At 40.8% G+C, this 17,598-nt stretch overlaps 1 protein-coding gene across 1 annotated transcript; it reads right to left on the bottom strand.

Annotated features, from left to right (window-relative positions):
- Nucleotides 1–6,964: 6,964 nt before the first annotated feature.
- On the bottom strand, nucleotides 6,965–15,059 carry LOC128199586 (uncharacterized). Its single transcript, XM_052889712.1, has 2 exons — nucleotides 10,895–15,059; nucleotides 6,965–9,860 (listed from the first exon to the last, which is right to left on the bottom strand). Exons 1-2 carry the CDS (start codon nucleotides 11,076–11,078, stop codon nucleotides 9,142–9,144), a joined length of 903 nt encoding a protein of 300 aa, XP_052745672.1. The 5' UTR covers nucleotides 11,079–15,059; the 3' UTR covers nucleotides 6,965–9,141.
- Nucleotides 15,060–17,598: the final 2,539 nt, after the last annotated feature.

Genomic DNA, 17,598 nt, shown 5'->3' with positions numbered 1-17,598 from the left:
GCTTCATCTGTTAATTTCATCTATACTTATAATAAATCTGTAGAGAGGTCAATTCTGTACATGATATTTCCAAATCAGGGGGTGATTAGTGATCGATACTGATGCCAAAAATGCAATCAGTAAAATTTTTGTCTGTCTGTATGTTCTTTATAGAAACAAAAACTACTGGACGGATTTAAACGAAACTTGGTACAATTATTGAACATAATCCTGGGCAGGTTATAGTATACTTTTCATTACGCTACGATCAATAGGAGCAGAGCAGTGAAGAGAAATGTTGAGAAAACGGGAGAAGTTACTAAATTTTTTAAGCTTCCGTCGCGTGTACTGCCTTAATGGTTAAAGCTACATAGATATCATGTATGACGGAAATGTTTTCCTTAAAATTATCTATAAAAACACAACAGCATATATATGTCTATCTTTTATGGTTGACTCACAATAACACGTGTAACTCCCGATAGCTTAGCAGTTCGGAGCTTTCTAATTATATTTGTCTACTCTTATGTTTATAACACTCATCACTCATCCCTAATAAGAAAGTTAATATTATTAACTATTCAATAAAAAAAGAATCATAAAAATCGGTAAAGAAACACCAAAGTTATACATGAAATACACTAAGCCATCGCGCGTGAATACTAATTCATGCTTTAAGGATTAGGTATTTTTGTGTAACGGTTGCCGCGCTCGACGCGACTTGCGGTGGGAGGAATAAATAAAGAAGTGCAGCCTTAATGAGTAGGGTAGGGGTATGGTAGGGTAGGGCAGGGGTAGGGTATGGTAGGGTAGTGGTAGGGTAGGGATAGGGTTGGGATAGGGTAGGGTAGGAGTAGGGTAGAGGTACGGTAGGGTAGGGTAGGATAGGGGTTCCTAGGGGGGGGATAGTTAGTTGAAAGTTTACAACGACTTTCACGCGGACGAAGTCGCGGGCGTCCGCTAGTAATAAATAAATCGGGTAGTAGGAACACAGATATGGGCCAGTAACAAGACAAAAGTGACACTCGGACACATACTTACCTACAAACACACAAGTACATACGTACACTGCATGATCAGTGTCCAGGTATGGAAACAACCATTCCCCATGATGGGCATTAAAGTCCCTCAGAAATACCAACCGAGCAGACTGATATCGACGTGGAACAGTATCGGCAGTTTCACCAAGATAACTGAACCACCGAGTCGTCTCCTGTCAGCTTGTTTTACGCCGGTGTGTACCAAACACCACAGAACAGAGAAATGTGACACCTCCAAATTACGAAGTCGCTGGCAACAATATTGTCCCGAGCGTACAAACCGATTCCTGCGTGAGGTTTAAATTTATGCTTAAACGAGTATCCGGGATACTCGTTTAAGCCACATCTGCTGGACATTTTATTTGCGTCGAGGGATTTCCTGGAAATCCCTTCACTACGTGGGTAGTCGAATTTTGAATTTTCTCTTACCATGGCCAAACCCTTTTAGGACAGAAACTATAAAAATATTACTGACTTCGGCGTCGTGTTATTCTATAACTAGCAGCTTTTGATACAGATTTCACTTTTACTTCGGTAGGATATATTAATACTGCAAGATAAAGGTTACTTGGTTCACATTTATATGGTTATTAAAATAAAACTTCACAGAGCACTTTTATAGGTCTTCTGTCTCCATAAGGAAGATGGCCTCCGTGGCGCAGTGGTATGCGCGGTGGATTTACAAGACGGAGGTCCTGGGTTCGATCCCCGGCTGGGCAGATTGAGATTTTCATAATTTGTCCAGGTCTGGCTGGTGGGAGGCTTCGGCCGTGGCTAGTTACCACCCTACCGGCAAAGACGTACCGCCAAGCGATTTAGCGTTCCGGTACGATGTCGTGTAGAAACCGAAAGGGGTGTGGATTTTCATCCTCCTCCTAACAAGTTAGCCCGCTTCTATATTAGACTGCATCATCACTTACCATTAGGTGAGATTGTAGTCAAGGGCTAACTTGTAAAGAAAAAAAAAAAAAATAGCATGTGCGGCTAAACAGTCTCAAGGTAGTGGTGGATCGCTTTGAGATTTGAGTGCAAACCTCGAATATTTGAGAGGTGCTAAAGGTAGACCAAAATTGGAGACCGCGGGAACGCCTGAACCCTCCCATTGTGACCTCTCTCCGGTTCCAAATGGCACAATGGAAGCCATCCCAGGATTTTTCGCTAGTTGGCGGGGCAGCCTTTCTTTGGTGGCTAACCTACAATCGGGCCCCCCACTAACTGCGGTCGGCCAGCGGTACACCGTGCTTCGGATCCCGCTGCTCTCCAAATTGAGCTGCCCGGCGCCTCGAAAACTCAAGACCGAACCTGTTGAATGCAGCACAATACAGAAACCACAAACCGTGGTGTAGGTCAGGCTTAATAAAAACACTGAAGAACTTTACAAAAACGTCTTAAAGCGGGAACTTATGTGGTGACAGTTTGGCGGTTAGCGAAAAAGTTGTATTTACTTGAGTTATGGCCAAAACGGCACCAGTTAGGGTATTGGATGGCGGGGTATTTGTAAGGTTCTACAGGGAGGGAGAAGTAAAACGAGTATATTTTAGTAGGGAGCATTTGGCCTCTAAAAGTTAGACAACCGACTGAGTTGGAATCCATTCAATAACTCCTTCGTTGGACGACTTGCGATTTAGTCTACGGGCCTTTAATACTGCCCGACATTCATTCGGAGAATCTACGAATTCATCCATGTGCTACTCTGTGGGGACATCTCTAACTAGACCCAGCCGAGAGCAGTTCCTCTAAAGGTTACTACAACCGACTGAGTTGGAATCCATTCAATAACTCCTTCGTTAGACGACTTGCGATTTAGTCTACGAGCCTTTTATACTCTCCCACATCCATTTGGTAGTTTTAGAGAATCTACGAATTCATCCATGTGCTACTCTGTGTGGATACCTCTAACTAGACCCATCCGAGTAATGTTATATGTTGGGATAGTGGCTTGATATTTAGCAAGTTTTAGAATTTGAATTCACGGGTCCAGCCATTTACGGTGGCAAACGAAGGTGCAGAGTTTTCACAAACTGCAGACATCTCTTTAAATATGTCGGCGTTTTGTTCTTGTTAGGCCATCTTCTAACACGAGGCCCGACGTCCAGCATCACCAGCTGTTTCCAAAATTTGCCACGGAAAAAGAGGGCCGGTCACCACAGCTGGTGACCGGGTGAGCGAGTTAATATAGCCAGGCTAATTCCCTCTTCTATTATGTAAAGCCAGAACCACGTATCAAACGTTCGACACCATATGCGAACAAAGACTAAAATCTAAAACCAATAACTATAATATAAAATAATTAATATATTAGCTATTTTCCATTCATGAAGACTGATAAATATTTTATAAACCTTCGATACTTGAACTTGCTACTGGATCCACTTGTGGCCAATTTATTACAAGACCTTATCTGCTGATCTTTTGCTGATGGTGCTCTGTTTAATGGCGTGAACGATTTATCTTCGGTATGATGTTCTTGCACAGATTGCTACAATTTATAATATAACTTGTAATTCAACTAAGCGTTTGGATAGTGACGTTTTTGGCACATATAATTATAAACTGATACATCAAAAAAGTGTTGCTGCGCCCCATTAGCATAAAATGCTAAAGCTGCTAAGATCTAATAATAGAGAACAATTATCATTGTTAATAACAAAATATTGACGTAAAAGAATAATCTTTGTTTCTGCCTTTATGGAAGATATATTTTTTCTCGGTAGAAGTGGCGCCAAATCGGAATAAAGAATTTCAAAGCATTCTTTAGATATTCTAAATATAGTTTTAATTTTTCATCTGGAAGATTACCTATATTAAATTTTCTTCGCACACGTCTCCCAGTCCTTATTAATGTACGTCTTTTGATTTCCTTCTTGGCGTAACCTAACATGAAAGCCCTTGAAGCCATTGTAATAGTAATTCGTAATACTAGGTAATATTTAAAAAAAGTGTGTCAGTTCCGACGCACGAATGGAGTTTACTCTTTCTGATCGACTGTCTAAATAGGTGTATGTTGCCCCGCAGCATACACTATGTACGTCTCAATACTTTACGCCTGAAAAATGAAAGGTGTGCAACCGAGAAACAGCAGACCGCGGCGTGCGCGTGCACATGCGTGTGTGTAGCGTCGGTGAAAGGTGCGCAGAATAGGTTGCGCATCAAAACTTAACGCTGTCATTCGTTCATCGAATTGTACTGCCCATATTTTTTCATATCTGAGTTGGTATCCATTCAGTAACTACTTTGGTGGACGACTTGCGATTTAGTCTACGAGCCTTTAATACTCTCCCACATCCGTTCGGTAGTTTAAGAGAGTTTACAAATTCATCCATGTGCCATTCTGTAGGCCCTACAGAATGGCAAATGGATGAATTTGTAACAGATATAATATCTGTATCTTTATTAATTAATAATAATAATAAGCCTTTATTTCAATAACCAATACAAATTACATTAAATTGTACAAATTTGTCATTATACAATAATTAGGTATACATTACAAATTACAATAACCAATACAAGTTACAATAAATGGTACAAAATTGTCAATATACAATAGTTATACAGGAAGAAATTTTTTTTAGTGCGGATATTTTTATATTTTGTACATAAACAAAATTTAATGATCACGTATTTTTTCTTTTTTTTTAACTCAAAAATAACAAAATTATCGTTAGCTAAAGTTATTTACTTTTGAACAGAATTTTAGGGTCACCCTATTGTGCGTTTATTTTATTTTCGTTTGATACCTAAAGGACGTCACCAGATCACTTTTAAGCTGAATATATCTTGTTTAGTAATAATATGTACATTATTTTGTTATTTTAGAGACATAAAGTAAAAAAAAATTACATAAAATGTATCGAACTGTTTGTAGATTTATATTCTATTAATGATACAGAACCACGAAAAAAAATATCCGCACTAAAGACCGAATCACCCTGTACAAATGTCAATATACAATCCAATTATTTTATGTCAATGTAGTAATACTCGTATTTTATTTTATTTATTCAATGTAATAATAATGTCAATGTTTTATTTTGTTATCGAAGCACCCATTTTTGGGTATAGGCCTCCTCCATCCTTTTCCATTCAATTTTGTCTCTCGCATGTCTGGTCCATATTATACCCGCTGTGTCTCTCGCATGTCTGGTCCATATTATACCCGCTGTGTCTCTCGCATGTCTGGTCCATATTATACCCGCTGTGTCTCTCGCATGTCTGGTCCATATTATACCCGCTGTGTCTCTCGCATGTCTGGTCCATATTATACCCGCTGTGTCTCTCGCATGTCTGGTCCATATTATACCCGCTGTGTCAGAGAGATCGTCATCTTTATTAATTACTATATCCAAAATTGGGTCTTGAGTATTCCTAGGGAAAGCTTCGATGTCGATATTTCGTAGTTCTTGTACAACGTTCTCACTTTCCGAGATATTGGCTACATTCAATGCAGAAGGCTGAAGATACTCTATGGTTACTGTAGCAAATTCGGGTGATATATGTTGCGGATCAAAGAAGTCATTACCGACTTTTTCTACGACTTGTAGATTGTGAATGTCAATGTTTTCAATATTATCCAAGTCTATGTTCTGGTCAAATATTGTGTTTACATTATCCTGGCTACATATACTTTTTATGGACTCCCCGAAGTTTTGATCATTTATTGGTGTTGCAATAGTTTCATATTTATTAAGAGAATTGCAAACTTTGGTGTCAGAAGAACTAGTGTTATCTTTTTTATTCAAAACTAAAATAAATAATAGGAATTACTGCATTAAAAACATAACAAAAAAATTAATGCGGACCTCAAAAAAACTCATACTACTAACCCAGTTCAATTCTTTTTTTATCTTTGCAACTTTGTTTACGCCGTTTATGTTTTGACATCAGTCCTGATTTATATAAATGGACACATAACCATTCATCTGCTGAACTCAGATCACTCAAGGAATCAATTTCTTCTTCATCCATAGTATATTTCAATTATAGAGTGTCCTAAAAAAATACAATAAATTTTGAAACACCGCCTAAGTAAAGATATTATTTTATCATATATTTCTAAATTAATACGCGTAAATCAATAAACATTACTTAATTCGATAGCATACCTCTTAATCTTCTATTAAGACTTCTTGCATAGACGTTTCAGCGATAAAATTCACATAAAATTGAATAATCACGGAGCGCGAAAAGTATGACAGACTAATAGTAGGGGAGCCCGGGATGCTAAATTTGCAGTTACTCGAGCGTCATTGAGACCTTTACTTTTTCCGCTTTTAGCGGTGGAAAAAAAAACTACAGACTTTAAAAACAATTTTTATTACTTTGGCTTACTGAAATTGTAAGAAAATTTTAGCGATTAATTAGGAGATTATTTCCTTAAAAATAAGTAAAAAATTAATCGCACTCGTACCTCGAGCACTAAAATATAAGGGTTTAATTTTGTAACTTTGAAACCCTCCCATTCCATTACGTTACGCTCAAATCGTCAGATTTTCGAAATGTGCAGTTTTCAGCTATCAACTCACTTACCTTATCTTAATCTGACGTGCTGGTTGAGTATTTATGAAGTTAGTTTTTTTTTGGTTGCCCTAAACGTACCCACCAATATTAAGGGCTCATACTCGGTGGAGGTACTCGACAAAGTGTAAGGTATAGTCCCTTATGTTTATCTGCCGCGCTCGAGTAACTTCGTCTCTTCGGCTCCTCTACTATAACGACTTGTGCGGTTTTGCGACGCCAACCGACTTGAGCGCTGTCACTATTTTTTGAATTCCGGCTTCTGATTGACTGAAATCTATTTCATGAGACCAATGGTTCGACGCGCAATGCGCAGCTTCATCCAATGACGTCACCAAACCATCAAACCAGTTTCTCATTACTCTTGCAAATGTCGCGTTGTAGTTTGCTTAGTTTAAATTTAAATACGCTACAAATAAAAAAATAGAAAAGGTATAACACAATTTATTTTTCATGATAGTAGTTACGAGGTTAGATAGAAAATCACTAGGGGGTAGACGTGGGTTCTACATAATATCTCAATTGCTGTACGTTAATTATTAAAGTTCCAAAATGCCACTGCCCTGTAGTCCGATGTGGTGAAGTGCCAGTCCCAACAAGAAGACGGCGGGGGGGTACTAGTGGTGGTTTTGGCCCGTAGACGTTCCACGGAGAAAGTAGGTAGCGAACCAAGACAGTAGGTCTAGGTGGTGAAGAGTTGGTGACCAGTAGACGGTCAACGGAGACGGTGGGGTTGAACCCTGAAATATGTGTATAGTGGACATTTCAGATCTTGCCCGATTCCGCAGATGGCCTGCAACATTGACAGTTGATCCTTGGCTTCTTGATGCTGCTTGAGAGCAGTGGCAATGTTGGATTAAAACAATAGTGCTCGTTCGTTTGTGGTTTGATTTTATTGAGTTTTGACAAATTATTAGGTAAATGACTTTTAATCAAGATGTACAATAAAAGACGTATATAAATGACGAAGTTTTTGTGTGTAATGGCCGCCGACGCTTCGTATTCGCCTTAGTCTTCCTTCGGTATGCTTCGTGAAATCTCGCGCTCGGGTCGGCTCGTATCGTAAGGTTGCCGCGTATTTAGGCTCGAACATCCCCCCCCCCCCCCCTCAACAATAGTGAGATGTTGAGGAGACTGATCTTCGGTAGGCAAAGGACATAGATTGTGTGCAGCACGACGAATGACGCCCTTTGCCGTTAACACATCGAATACACGTGCTATATTGTCTGCTCCAGGGTAAAGTTTTATGATACGCCCCATTCGCTATTTCAGTGGCATATTGGCTTCCTTGACGACCACCATATCGTCTTCACGTAAGTGGCCTTGGCTGATTCTCCACTTATTTCGTTGTTGCATCACACAGGAATTCATTGCGCCACCTTTCCCATAAGTGTTGTTTGAGTTGTTCTATTTGTTGGTAGCGATTTAGGCGGTTTGTTTTTGCGTTTAATAAAGATGGTGATGAAGTGCCCAGGAGTCAAAGGAAGTAAATCGGTTGGATCAGACGAGAGTGGAGTAAGAGGTCTAGATTTTAATATCGCTTCTATCTGCACAAATTAAGTCGATAATACTTCGTAGGTAAAATGATTATTACCTAACATGCGATGTAAATGATGTTTTGCGGATTTGATACCTGCTTCCCAAAGCCCACCGAAGTGAGGGGAATAAGCTGGAGAAAAGTTAAATTTGATGCCTTCTTCGGCAGCGAACGAGGTGATTGATTCATTATTTTCTACGGATTCTAAACCACGAGATGCTAGATCTGCTGGATTATTTGTCCCTTGGTACATGTCTCCAAAGGCCAAAGGATGTAGTTTCTTGTATCATTGCTACACGGTTGGCTACGAAGGGTTTAAGATCACGTGAATGAGATGATATCCATAGTCCATACATATATACATGAAGCGTAAGCGTTGAGAGAAGCATCACAAAATGCATGAATCTATTCATGGTCAATCAGTCCATGGACATCTAATAACTATCAAGTAGCTTGGAAACTCTTGTGTGACCGGTTCGACAATAAACGATTGTTAATGCAAAATCATGTTTCGGCCCTTTTTAACATCGACCCGGTCAGGCCGAGGCCCCATTAGTGCGTTGCGCTGCGTTGCGTCGCGTCATCGCAACGGAACAACGCATTGTATGCCACACCTGTGTTGCGTTGACGCTGCGCCAACGCAACGCAAGAGGGTATGCACGCCGACGCAGCTGCGTCTCAGTTCAGCCTTTGCAATGGATAGATACAAACGTGTTCTTTTGTTGCTTTTATTACGGCACCGCCGAAATAAACGTAGAAATCATAGAAGATTCTGGATATCTCCTTTGATAGCATTAAGAAATAGTGATGGTCAGTTTTTTATGCAGGAATATAGGGAGTTGTTATTAGATGAAAATACATTTTTTAATTTTTTTAGAATGAGTGTGGCCAGCTTTAATAATTTGGTTGAAACCTTAAAACCACATATAAAAAAGCAATATACCAAATTCAGGAACCCTTTAGAACCAATTGAAATGATTGGTATTACATTGAGGTAAGTAATTCAAATATCATAATACTCGTAATGTTAATCAGTTATTAATTTATTATCTTTAAAAACAGTTTAATTTAAGTATTACTATTAGGTAACAAAGCAAAGTTATAATCTTCTTCTTGACTATCATCAGTAAAATTATTAATCGTAGTGTTGGTTGAGTAGGTAGCTTCGAATTCATCTGTTCGATACGATGATGGCGATGGTGACTGGGCATGTTGTCCAGTTTGATATCCGCGTGACTGCAATGGTGTTGCTTGATACTGTTGTCCAGTTTGATATCCGCGTGACTGCCATGTTGTTGATTGAGTCTGTTCCCCGAACCGAATTTCGGTAATGATATTTATAACTTTGCTTTGGAATGTCAAAGTTTGTAATTCCGTAAAGCTGTCCAAAGAAGGCAAAATTCCTTTGAAAAATGATAAGTGGCGGTTTTCTTTCTCTTGCAACGCTTTTAATGCTTGCGCCTCGAAATCATCTATTGCTTGGTTTGATCTCTTACGGCTTGCAGGCACGTAGCGAGAAGGACCTGGGGGTAACGAGGACATTTCTTTTGTAGGAAATGGAGAAGATGATGCTGTGTTTTCATTTCGTTCCGTTTCTTCAGACACCATTTCAAGGCTACTATCAGTTTTATTTTGGGCAACTTTCATCAAAAACAGCAACTGATTGTAATAATGATATTTCTTCAATTGTTTTGCCCCTGATCCAGACGAACTGTTTTCTTTTATTTTTTTTACGTATCGAAAAAAGTTGTCCTTCACGCTTCTCCATTTTTTCACAACCTCGTTACCTGCAAAGAAAGAAAAAAATGTGTAAGTACCTAACTTGTCTACACTGACCAATCTAAATGGGCCACCCTGTTTATTTTTTTGTGTTTCTATTTCAGGTACTTAGGCAGCGGAAATTCGATAAACGACTTGCATTTCAAATTTAAACGTGGAAGAGCAACAATTTCTAGAACTATTTCGTCAGTTTGTCAAGCTATATGGAAATATGTTCGACCACTGTACATAGAAGAGATCACAGTAGAAAAACTACAAAATATTGCATTAGATTTTGATCTCAAAGCTAACTTTCCTCATTGCTTCGGGGCAATTGATGGGAAACATATACGTTTAATAAAACCAGACAAAAGTGGCTCTCTGTTTTATAATTATAAAAAATATTTTTCAATTGTTTTGCTGGCGGTTGTTGACTCAAATTATAAGTTTGTTTTTGTCGACGTGGGTGCATATGGTAAGGAAAGTGATTCTACTATTTTTAGAAATTCGACACTGTACAAGATTTTAATGAGAAATGAATTACCATTGCCTGATCCTCAACCACTTGGAAATGATCATAATAACGAGCCACCCATCCCTTATGTACTCGTCGGTGATGAAGCTTTTGGTTTAAGTAAGCATGTTATGCGCCCATACGGCGGATCCAATCTCAATGTGAAACAAAGAGTTTATAATTATCGCCTTAGCAGAGCACGTAGATACGTGGAATGTGCATTTGGGATCATGGCAAATAAATGGCGCATTTTACATAGGCCAATTGATACGTCATATGATTTAACTATTAATATTGCGAAAGCATGTTGTGTTTTACACAATTTTGTTATACAACACGATGGGTTAAAACAACAAGACAATATGGCAATAAGTAGGTTCTCACAATTGAGACCCCATAGCAATGAAGAATCATTAGCCGAAAATTTTATCAGAGATCAATTTGCTAATTACTTTATGAGTCCAGAAGGGGCTTTACCATGGCAGTTGAAAAAGATATAAATTAACTTATGTATTGAATTTACAAATAATATAATAAATAACAACTCACCAATTTTGTTCTTTTTTTGGTCCTCAAACTCCTCGTAATCTTGAAATATTTTTTTACAAACAGCTACCCATTCATTCGCTTTACGAAATTTATCACTGTAATGTTCGTGTGATTTATCCCATATAATGGGTCTTTCTTGGACCAAGGATATGAGAAAATCTATATCAATATCCTGCTCACTCATGGTAAAATAGAAAATGTCGTTACGCTCGTCTAGCTTTCTCCTCTAGCAGTGCATCACTGTCCGTCGTCGCAGCGGAGCTCCGACAACGCAGCGCATCACCCTCCCTCCCGCTATAGTCTCTTGTCCGTCGATCCGTTGAAACGTCGCGCGCGACGACGCAACGGTCTAATGGGGCATGTCATAAAAAATGTATGGAAAACGACGCAGCGACGACGCTGCGACGACGCAACGCAGCGCAACGCACTAATGGGGCCTCGCTCTTACACGGGAGACCGCGGCAAACTTGAAAAATATATTGGACCATCTAAATAAAACCCTTCGTGCTCTTGGTTCATTAGGTGAGCCTGTCCAACAATGGGATACCCTTCTCATTCACATGGTCACTATTAAATTAGACAGTAAAACGTACCGTGAATGGGAAGAGTACAAAAGTCTTTGAAACTTTATGAAGTTACGTATAAATGTACTAGAGACAATTGAGTTTTCGCGTCATACCCAACAACCTCCTAAACAACCCAAATAAAAAACACTTGTTTCCACAAATAATATTAATAGTAATTTTATCGTTAATAGTAAACCCACATTTGATTTGACAGATTCGTGTCCAAAGTGCAATGGCGATCACAAACTAAATAGTTGCTCTCAATTTTTAGCTTTAAGTAACGAAGCACGTTTGCAACTATTACCTACATTAAAGGTCTGTTTTGTTTGTCTTAGTCACTCTCACTTTGCCAATCGGTGCAAAAAGCCAGGTTGCAAATTTTGTAAACGGAGACATTCCTTTTTGGTCTGTGTTGCAGACAAACTGAAACCCGCAGTGCCTGCTGAGCGCATTGACAGTAGTATCATCAGCGCGACTCCGTCCGCCGGCAATTAACAATTTAACATTATCGGCGAGCGTGTCTTCCGCGAGTCAAGTAGGAACTAGACGCCGCGGAGACGTTTTATTATCGACTGCGCTAGTTAAATTGTACGATTCGAACAATCACGAACATATCGGTCGCGCTGTTTTGGATTCCGGTAGCACATCATGTCTGTAATCAGATAAAATGTTTCGTCTGTTAAATTTGCCTTACGATCACATCGATCGACGTGTGCTAGGTTGTAACGGAGTTTACGGAACCTAACACCTAACCTAACTGCTCGGGCAAGGACTCCACCACTCCCACATACCTACAACGTTACCAAAGGCCAGCTGTCGGCGCAGACTACGTCGGACTGACGACTCAACTCGACGAGAAACGGGGATACAGAAGCCAGACCGCTCGAGCAAGGACTCCACCACTACAAGACAACAAGGGTATAAGACAGTCACGGTCAGAGGGTCGGCCACCCTTCGGGCCCAGTGTTTTCTTGTATCCTAGGGGCGAATGTCCACAACGTGAACGAAGATCCTTTTCGACCTACGGCAAGTGGAGGATCCGTGTCGTGTAACCGCGTTACCGCGATTAGGTAGGATAGTATCAAATTTGTATTAGTGTGAGCGCCCGTCATCAAGTGTCGTGTATGTATGTATTGTAAAGTAATAATATATCGAACAGTGTTTTGGCTACCGTGTTTCATTCGAATTCCTCATAGGGAAAAAAACAAACCCAGTCCCAGCCCGACGCGACGATCGGACCGGGTTGATGTGACGCGAAGGCGGGCTCAACTGAGCTCAAAAAGGGGCAGTTGGACCCACCAAGTCACAAGGTATAAATAATGATACATCGCGAATAAATAAAATGTGTCACCTACACATGGAGTCATTAAATGAACAATACGCGATCATTTTATGCTCAACACGTGGCTGCGGCGTGGGCGTGCGGCGTGCATCGGAGTGCATCGGATATCTACTCTTTGTGCATAGCTTATAAACTACTTCAAGATGGACCGCATCACCATCGAGAAGCTGAAAGGCGCAGAGAACCACTGCACATGGAAATTTACGGTAAAAATGTTACTCATACACGAGGACTTGTGGGATCATATAGAACAAAAAAGGATGCTGATGACAAGGATCAGCGAAAAGCACTAGCACGTGTTTGCCTTCTCGTGCAACCAAATGTATTGACGCACGTTACAAATGCAAAACAGCTTATGAGGCGTGGCGTAAACTACAAAACGTATACAAAGGAAGAAGCCTAACGAGGCGGTTAGGCCTGTTACGCACGATGTTTGCATTAAAACTAAAAGCATTTCCGGACATGGAATCTTACTTAAATAAAATTACTGATGTTAATCAGTTAATTAAAGCTTGGCAGACTTCCTCCCATCATTTTTTTTTAATGTTTACGTCGCAGTTGCTTTAAGTCTTTTTAATACAATGCTGGCCTTTTTTTTCAACTTCATTAATTAGGTCTTCTAATGTTTCGTTAGCTACAAGTGACGGGAACTAACGTGGGGAAATCACCACTTTTTGCCGGGCGACTGAGCAACAAAGTTGTATAGTCCGCGAGCTTGCATAGAGGAACCGTACTAACGAGCAGTTGGCCGATAATTGGGCATCTTTTTAATTTTGCGTGATCGCGGTCCCCAATTTATTAGTTGCGGCGATTTAATTGCGGGCTGTCATATGTCGCTTTACCGGTTAGTATACTCGGCAACTTAGTCGGCCAACTAAAAGTTGCCAGTGAGCGGACGAGAATCGTATTCAACATGGTATGGATGTTGGCACCGGTACTCTCCTCGCGCCTGCCGTTGAAGACAAAGATCGGAACGTACAACACCTATGTCTGTAATGTGATGTTTTATATAATAAGATAAACAAAAAACTCGACATATACCCAGTAATATTAAGGAATGCAAGAAAACAGTTATTAAATATTTATCGTCACAGAATTATGAAGAAGTAGAATCTTTATTAAAACTTATATCCTAAAAAACACACACACACACAAACGTGCGAAACAACAACGTAATATAATTTTGTAATGTTCATTTAGAATCTGATATTTCTGTACTAGCTATGGAAGAGCGGAGCCTTCTAATACAGAGGTAGTTTTACTACCCCTAAAAGAAGGTTCCAAACTAGCACTAATTTATGTAAATTTAGAAAGTGAAATAAACGATTTTTATTTTTTTTTATTATTTATTTTATGTACGTTCCATCTTAACGTATGCCACGCCTGCGTGGTATGCCTTCGCGCGGGAGAGTAACCGAAAGACGCTGCGAGCACAACAATCTATGGCCCTGCGCCGAATCGTGAACGCCCCTCGATACGTGAGGAACCTGACTATTGCCAGGGGCTCCGTATTGAGGACCTAGACTCGGTCATCATCAACCAGTCGATCCGAGTCTACGCAAAAACCGAAACGGCGCAACACCCACATATCCGGGAAATAGCGCCGTGGCACGCACGCCCGCCCGACCGCTGGGCTCTCCCACGGGATATTCTCTTGGGAAGAGGAAACCAAGTGACTCCATCATGAGACTCCTGTCCAGCTCTATCTGGGCACAAATCAGAAGACAGCAATCACAGAAGTGAAGAATTAAAAACCCTACAAATGGGCAACCCAAGGACCGCTCTACATTAGTAGAGTGCGAAAGAAACCACACGCAAAGAATACGGGCGCCAGTGAGCGAGGGCTCTTAGACTATAACACGTTGTAGAGAAATTCTATCGTTCTCTAACTTACATTACGTGTAGTTACATAAACAAGGATGGCAATAGTCATTGGTTGCGTCTCTAAGTGAAGCTTCCACGAATTACTATCCAGGCATTGTTAGACCGATACATAAAACGGGAAGTCGCAAAGATTATGAAAATTATAGACCCGTCACAACTTTATCTACTATAGATAAGATTGTAGAAAAATACATAGGCAATCAAGTCTCGAAATTCTACACTGATAATAATATAATAAATAACTCACAATACGGGTTTCAGGCTCAAAAAAGTACAACACAACTGCTCTCTAATTTCAGTAATGAAATGAAAAAGAAATAAGCATAAGGGGACCCTTAAAGAACTGGTGTCAACACTACATTAAAGACCGAACGTACATAGTTAAAGTGGATAATGAATATAGTGACAGAAAGCATAGTTCGGAAGGCACAGCACAGGGCTCAGTGTTAGGACCCATGCACTACATCACTTACGTTAACGATGTCACTAATTTATTTAAAAACTGTGAGATTTACCAATTTGTAGATGATACCTGTCTTATATCAGCAGATGTTGATATAAATATAGCCTTGTCTAAATTACAAACATATTTTACTAATTTTAATTTCTTTCTTTTTACTAAGTAAAATCATATTGAAATAATTGGATCATTACAAATTTTAGACTCGTGATCACCAACATTGATGAGTTGCCGGCAGATAGGGTCCTCGAGAAGCCCATACACGCCAAAAGGAAGCGCAGGTGGCAACCGTAATTAGTTCTGCTTCAGTATATTATTATAGTTTTAATACTGACTTACAAATTTTTAACATTTTTTATAAAATCTAGATCCGATCGCCCGAGTCTGAGGCCTCTATCTCCACTACCACGACCACGAGAGCCAGAACTAGAACCAGAGTATTCGGTACCTTCGCCCGCTATGTAAGTAGCTTATGAAATATTGTTTTGTCTTTTTTGTTATTAATTAACTAAATATTAAATGCCCACTTGAGATGTATCTGTGTGTTTCACGCTAAATGTGTAGGATACTACAACATTGCTTTTGTTCCAGGTTTGTCGAATGTATTTCAAACTCTTCAAACATTCCAATGAACCTGCATCCAGCACCGCAGCCTTCGACTAGTCGCTCTCGTCACTCTTTAACGGTAAGTTCCTGCTATTTTGTTTGGGATGGGTCACAACGAAAATGGTTCCTACAAGATTTAAAAACAATCCATGATTTGTTACAGGAAGCGACGATAGTGACGAGAGCGACGAAGACGAAGACATGGTCCCGTCATCCATGCTGGTGAATTCAAGGGTGTTCCAGCATGATTTGTTACAGGAAGCGACGATAGTGACGAGAGCGACGAAGACATAGTGCCGTCATCCATGCTGGTGAATTCAAGGATGTACCAGCATGATTTGTTACAGGAAGCGACGATAGTGACGAGAGCGACGAAGACGAAGACATGGTGCCGTCATTCATGCTGGTGAATTCAAGGATGTACCAGCATGATTTGTTACAGGAAGCGACGATAGTGACGAGAGCGACGAAGACGAAGACATGGTGCCGTCACCCATGCTAGTGAATTCAAGGGTGTACCAGCATGATTTGTTACAGGAAGCGACGATAGTGACGAGAGCGACGAAGACGAAGACTCGGTGCCGTCACCCATGCTAGTGAATTCAAGGGTGTACCAGCATGATTTGTTACAGGAAGCGACGATAGTGACGAGAGCGACGAAGACGAAGACTCGGTGCCGTCACCCATGCTAGTGAATTCAAGGGTGTACCAGCATGATTTGTTACAGGAAGCGACGATAGTGACGAGAGCGACGAAGACATGGTGCCGTCATTCATGCTGGTGAATTCAAGGGTGTACCAGCATGATTTGTTACAGGAAGCGACGATAGTGACGAGAGCGACGAAGACATGGTGCCGTCATTCATGCTGGTGAATTCAAGGGTGTACCAGCATGATTTGTTACAGGAAGCGACGATAGTGACGAGAGCGACGAAGACATGGTGCCGTCATTCATGCTGGTGAATTCAAGGGTGTACCAGCATGATTTGTTACAGGAAGCGACGATAGTGACGAGAGCGACGAAGACATGGTGCCGTCATTCATGCTGGTGAATTCAAGGGTGTACCAGCATGATTTGTTACAGGAAGCGACGATAGTGACGAGAGCGACGAAGACATGGTGCCGTCATTCATGCTGGTGAATTCAAGGGTGTACCAGCATGATTTGTTACAGGAAGCGACGATAGTGACGAGAGCGACGAAGACATGGTGCCGTCATTCATGCTGGTGAATTCAAGGGTGTACCAGCATGATTTGTTACAGGAAGCGACGATAGTGACGAGAGCGACGAAGACATGGTGCCGTCATTCATGCTGGTGAATTCAAGGGTGTACCAGCATGATTTGTTACAGGAAGCGACGATAGTGACGAGAGCGACGAAGACATGGTGCCGTCATTCATGCTGGTGAATTCAAGGGTGTACCAGCATGATTTGTTACAGGAAGCGACGATAGTGACGAGAGCGACGAAGACAAGGTGCCGTCATCCATGCTGGTGAATTTTCAAGGGTGTACCAGAGCACCTTGAAACGCCCTTGGATGCTGACTATGCTGAGCCAGCGCCGGTCGAGCTAGGCACTAGTACCACCACTCACCACATCACACAGGACATCTGAGCTGATATTCGATTGGAGAGCGTTTCGCAGTCCAGAATCCAGGCGGGAAACGTTCTCCGTCGAAAATGTGGGGCCCACTTGTTCACCGCCGATCCATACAACATTTTCACCGAGGTATGGGATCGGCCCATTATGGAACATATTGCCTCAGAAACTAATAGATACGCGCAACAAGTGGAATCCCAAATGTTCGATAACCACAATCTCCGTCCCTCCCATTTGGAGTAGTATTT

This window comes from Bicyclus anynana, chromosome 26, assembly GCF_947172395.1.
Source record: "Bicyclus anynana chromosome 26, ilBicAnyn1.1, whole genome shotgun sequence".
NCBI lineage: Eukaryota > Metazoa > Arthropoda > Insecta > Lepidoptera > Nymphalidae > Bicyclus > Bicyclus anynana.
The sequence above is the reverse complement of the archived record's forward strand: the minus strand, read 5'-3'. Positions and strand labels throughout refer to the sequence as shown.